This window comes from Ptychodera flava, chromosome 6 (genome assembly GCF_041260155.1).
Source record: "Ptychodera flava strain L36383 chromosome 6, AS_Pfla_20210202, whole genome shotgun sequence".
NCBI classification, from domain to species: Eukaryota; Metazoa; Hemichordata; class Enteropneusta; family Ptychoderidae; genus Ptychodera; species Ptychodera flava.
Genome location: NC_091933.1, coordinates 15,066,916 through 15,072,704, shown reverse-complemented (window position 1 = coordinate 15,072,704; position 5,789 = coordinate 15,066,916). Strand labels below are relative to the sequence as shown.

At 40.7% G+C, this 5,789-nt stretch overlaps 1 protein-coding gene across 1 annotated transcript; it reads right to left on the bottom strand.

Moving 5' to 3' along the window:
* Positions 1-2,025: 2,025 nt before the first annotated feature.
* Positions 2,026-3,192, bottom strand: LOC139134209 (mu-type opioid receptor-like). Its single transcript, XM_070701121.1, has one exon. It carries the CDS (start codon positions 3,190-3,192, stop codon positions 2,026-2,028), a length of 1,167 nt encoding a protein of 388 aa, XP_070557222.1.
* Positions 3,193-5,789: the final 2,597 nt, after the last annotated feature.

Here is a 5,789-nt window from a genome sequence, read left to right as displayed (position 1 = left end):
ATTAATCGTCAAAGCACACAGATTATTAATATGGTCACTTGATTGAAAGTCGACAGAACATGCGTGCCAATAAATTGTTATGTCAGTGAACAGGTTGGAAAACTAATAGATCCCAGAGCGCAATTTATCGGAAACACATTAAACAGACTATTTTTCATCAAAGAGAAATCGAGGAGATTGTATTATGAGCAGGTCGAATGAATATCAACAAGGAACAGGTTTGTACACTGATCTGCTGATAAAATAAAAAATAACAAGCCGGTTTGCAGTATCGCGACATCTGCACCAACGACTTTGTTTATTCACTGAAATTCGCTGTAACAAACGAGACACAGTGAAACAGTAGTATCTTTACTGCGATATGATTGTCCATTTCTAGTGGTGTAGATTTCATGTCTTAAAAAAAACGATACGATTTTGCATTCACTTGGGAGGGTAACCATGACAACTGAATCATCAACATGACGGTTTCCAACTTCGAAAAATTGTTCTCGATATCTTCGGGCATAGAACGATCGTTATCGAGTATCGTTTCTATTGGACTATTTCTAAAAAGATGTGACGCAGGCACACTCGAATTTCTGAGTAAAAAATTATACGGATTGTTAACATTTATAAGCTCCCCTTCAAAAAAATAAATAAATCGTTCGTGCTGAAAAATATAGAGTGCTGGCGACGGCTGGCAGGCAGATGACTGTGCAATTGTTGCTCAGCTCATGAATGTCTTTCCGTAATAACAGTACTAGTGCAAAAGGGACATCAGAATCGACCTTAGTCGAATATGTTAATTGCTTATTGCCTTTCCTCGTTAAGAAGAGATTCCACGCGCACTTAATATAATTCCCTGAACGAATCACATTTTACATCATCTCGTAAGTCATAGACTTTATATGGGTTAAGATTCATCAAAGCTGTCAATTTTTGACGTTTCCAAGAATTTTTTTTTCAAAATTTTCTCATGCTACGCCAAAAGTCATTTACCCAGTGTCAATCTATCAATGCAGCCTTCTTGCAGGTGACGTCCATTTTCCTTCCTTTCGGCCGACCAAGTTCTTGTCGCGACTGAACCGATATTGTCAACAATAGCATCGCATTGTTTGTACAATGTGTGATAAAATAGTAATACTTTGTATTCTGCACACATTTGGCAACACAATAAATGACTTTGCTTTACATGAAATAATGACAACACCCCTCCCCCCCCTCAAAAAAAAACAAAAAACAAAATGAAATCTGACTTGCCCGCGCCTGTACCACTTTGTCGGACGTCGGGCGTTGCTAGATGACTTTTATTATACAGAAATACCACGACACAGTGATTAGCCATAAAGCAGCGTTTTTGTGACTGCTAGGCTGCACAAGTTGTAGAAAGCGTTTCAAATGGGTTCAGTACGACTCAGAATCTACCGTTTTATTTTTGCTAGCTGCACATATTAAAGTAGAACATTTACAGAGGAACAAAAGATAGTGACTCGTATAAGGGCTTTAAGTATGAGATCCCCACAGCAGCTCTTCACATTTATCACTATACGGTAATTGCAGCAACGAATACAAACAATGTACGAATGTTCAGCAGAATCATGATTGTAATGTTTTATAATAAGTGTTTTGTTTTGTTTTGTTTTGTTTTGAATTAATGGAAGTGCTTTACGAAACTAAAAACGTATGCTATTATTTGTTTCAAGGGAAGGAAGCTAAAAATTGATTACGTTTTCTGAATGCAATGTCGGCCATCTGAATGAATAAAACAGTGCCCTGATAAAAGTTCGGCGACACCTGATGAAATAATCAAATTGCTACCCCGATGACATTTATAGTTATAATTCAGTATATAGCGGAGCGACATAGATGTAGTTAAAGTACTTCAACGCTCAAGTGAAAGGTAATGAAATATACATAAAAATACACCGACTCTTTGTACACTTTACTTGTATTGATTCTGTGAGCATCGAGCTAAACGAAAGCGGGCGAGCGAAGAAATGAACATTGCCGCCCGAGATTTTTCATCTATATTTCACGCTTTTGTCAAACTTCGGACATCTTTGTCGAAGCTCGCGTGCTACTACATAAGCTCCCACTCGCCTTCAGTCGGTACGAATTATTGAGCCTTTGGCGTTTTCCACAAAATGCTCTCCTAAAAGCCTTCCTCCGAATGTTACTTCCAACGTTGTAGAGCATGGGACTGAGAGCCAGGTGAGCTAATTGCAGCATGGTCTGTACCGTTCGCAGACAAGACACAGTGTCCTCCCCGATGGATTGCTCCTCCGATATGATGGAAAAAGCCGCGATCATCTGCGTGGCAGCAAGCGGAGCGAAGCACAAGAAGAATAGCAAAGTGATGGCGACACACAGGATGAGAACGTTCCTCTCCTCTCGACTGGACCGCGATGAGCGAATCTTGCGACTGTCCTTCGCGCACTGGTTTGTTGGTCTCTTCATCAGCAGCACGTTAGCCACCACCAGACCGTAGCAGATGACAACGATGCAGACGGGCACCGCCGTGAAGCACGTGTAAATGATGAGAAAGGTCACGACCACACCGGTGCTGGTCTGGTAATAATTAGTGTACAGCGCAAAGGCACCCATGGCGAGTCCCAGAAGCCACGTGGTGATCATTAGCGTAACGACGCGCCTTCTGCTGCGGAGATTCAACAGGTTTGCCCTGAAAGGGTGACACACGGCAATGTATCTCTCGATACTGATAAGCGTGATCGTCAGCAACGCCGTGCAAACAAACGCAGTTGTCACCACTATCCAGATCTGTGAGAATATCAAACTCACCGACTGTCCCACCGTCAAGGTGCCGTCCAACATGAGACGCATGAAAGTCAAATACACTAATTCTGTGATGATGTACACCGTGTCCACGGCTGCTAAATTGATAAAATGTATATTGGGGATGGTGCGCATTGCCCGCACCCGCAGTACGACGAACACGAAGGAAACATTGCCCAAGAAGGCGATGGCACTGAGGATGATCCGACAGTAAAACTGCGTGTAGTAGTTAATGTAACAGCTTGGCATACCCAGGACGTAATACGTATAATTGCCGGAGCGGTAGTCGCTGCCATCGACGTTATCGTAACGAGGCACCAAGCCATCACCGCCGACACTCTCACTGGTGTTGGAGCTGAACAGTGCACTGTAGGCGACCTGGCTGCCGTTCACCAACCCTACACTCTCAGATGGCATGCTGAACCTGCAATTAAGTTAACCAAAGAAGTTTAACACCATGAAAGTGTGCCGCCGATGTACGCCAATCTTTCTCCTGTATTACCTTTCACACAGAATTGATAAATGCACGAGTATATGTAGTGTGGATCAAATGTAGAGTGGCGAAGACACAATGAGGGCGTGCAGCGAGCTGCCTACCTTAGTTCCCTTTTAACCACAACGCACTGCTGTGTACTTCATGTTAAAGGTCACATGATTCATGAATAATTGATTTAGCAGGGATTTTACAGGTGTCAGAAAAATTACATCATGCTGTATCAGCTATTTCAGGTGGAAGTTCACGAAATTTCGGAAATAAAATTTTTACGATATTCAGAAGGTTGTTGCAATGAACTTTTCATTGATTGTACTCGTGAAAAAAATCAGTAAAAATTGTTCATCGGCCAAAATATGAACATGTCACTGCTTTTACAATACCCGTACCGGCAAATTTCACGACACATAAAACAATGTCAAGAAATCGCCAGCCTCAGGTCGTTCTTCCTAAAACGCACTGTAACGCACCAAATATATAGCCCCCAATCCCTAACAGACGCTCAGGGCATCACCGCATGGTTGGAGACTCTTATTGAATCAACACAATTGACTGCATATTATACGAAGATCAAATTTAACAACTTCAACTTGGCACCGTCATGGAAAATTGAACAATGCATGACTTTGATGAAGGCCGCTGGGGCTAATTCCTACCAATTTGTCGATCATGTGCGAAAGGTCCATGGACAAACGAGCACAAGGTGGAATTTAAATACATCCCCCGAGAGTTCAATTTACGCTTTTGTTACATTCTTAAAGCTATATTATTTAATGTTGTTTGACTAAAGAAACTACCGAGGGAACGGAGAGTAAAAAATTTTTTTTTCATTTATCCTTGATTCTTCGTTTCTTCATGGACGGAGTTTGCTTATGATGAATTTTAAAACATCTACTTAACATCTACTTAAGGTAGAATACGCCTCGGGGACAGATATTTGGACTCTCAAACTTTTTCAATTCTTTTCTGATCTACCTCTTGTGGGGGTTCATTTTGAAGCTCTTTGAGTAGGAAAAACTTTCGCCGTCTTAGTTTTTGGAAATCGAGAATTTTATTTTTCTGCATAGATTTAACACAGGGATGGCGGCCATTTTGAATTTCAAATATTGGTAAAACTTTATTTATTTGTTTCTCCAGTACAAGATTTTAACGGTGACCCCTGATTTTTACTCTTAGGACTTGATTTTGAAAGTGAATGGTTGAAAGATTTCCTAAGGAAAATTTGAGCCAAAGTTTAAGTCCTTTACTTTCGAGGCGTATACTACCTTAAAACATTCCAGCAGATAAATTACAAGGAAAGGAGTAACCGTCAACCGAAATATCAGTTTTGTCTAAAACAATAATACAGTAAGAAAATGACACACTCATGGTGTATTTCACGTTGTAGACTAGAAAAAAGAGTTCCCAGAGGTATGTTCTTCAGACCGAAGTTATTGCAGGGGAGGTCTTTACTTAAGTATGGTCGTTTGTAAAAGAAGAAGTTTTCCAAACGCGAGATGGGAAGTATTGTAGCCCTTTCACAACCGAACACGGAGGTAATTTCAGAAAGAATTGTGCCCTGACATCGCGTCCGTTCGAGATTACCGCTCAAAATGCAACTTTTAATGTTGATCGCACAGTCGCAGAGGACTGTTTACGCCCTTGGCAAATACTGTCGCAATATGAGTCAAGGTTAATGAAGATTCAGGGATGGGAGGATCATATCATAATAAGGTTTCAAAAGGGTTTTGCTACGAACAAAACCTAAGTATCATGGAACAGTCGTGCCTAATACTATCAACGCATTAACTCTCTTATCATGATTGTGACCTATGTAAATCAACATGAAAAGTGTGTCCAATTTTAGAGTAATTTGAAGTGAATTGTTTTCTCATGAGGCGCGTTACGATTTTCCTTAAGACACTGATAGACATTGAAATTCGTGCCTATAAGGTTACATGTGTAAACCAGTGTGAGGTGCCATTTTGGGTAATTTTCGTCGTGTTACAGAAAAACTTGAAGAAATCGAGTGCTTTTTTCATTAGCCAGTGTTTGCGCCGCGCGTTTTGTCGTTGAAATGGCGATTGAGAATATCGATATAATACTGGACCAGCTTTCAAGCACGTGCGAGGCATTATGAGTTTGCCTGGTCTGTGAATATAAATTACAGGGTATATGCCGATGTCTTGCGTGCGTCTGGAGAGATAGCTTATAAGATTTTACCAACGTGTGAAACGACGAATAACATGCCAGAAGTAAAGACGATCTTGGACTTGACAAAAACGGATCATGAGTGACTTGTCGTCCCGAAAGATAAGACGTGTATATGTATGTACGCATGTATCTGTGAACCCATAAATGTTTTCAATGGACGTAAGCTGTAACTTGTGGCAAGTTTTTCAGTATTCTGCTTCTGTATATCAATTACCGTGTCTGTCCCTAATCCGTTTGTCATGCTGAAATTTCGAGTATTCTTTTTGTCAACACAGCTTGTACGTGTTTGTTGTTTATTCTAAAAAAAAATAGCTTCAAAAGGTACAGC

What these genes read in the sequence shown, in the direction of transcription:
- LOC139134209 (XM_070701121.1), bottom strand. Translation starts at nt 3,192, where the DNA reads ATGCCATCTGAGAGTGTAGGGTTGGTGAACGGCAGCCAGGTCGCCTAC.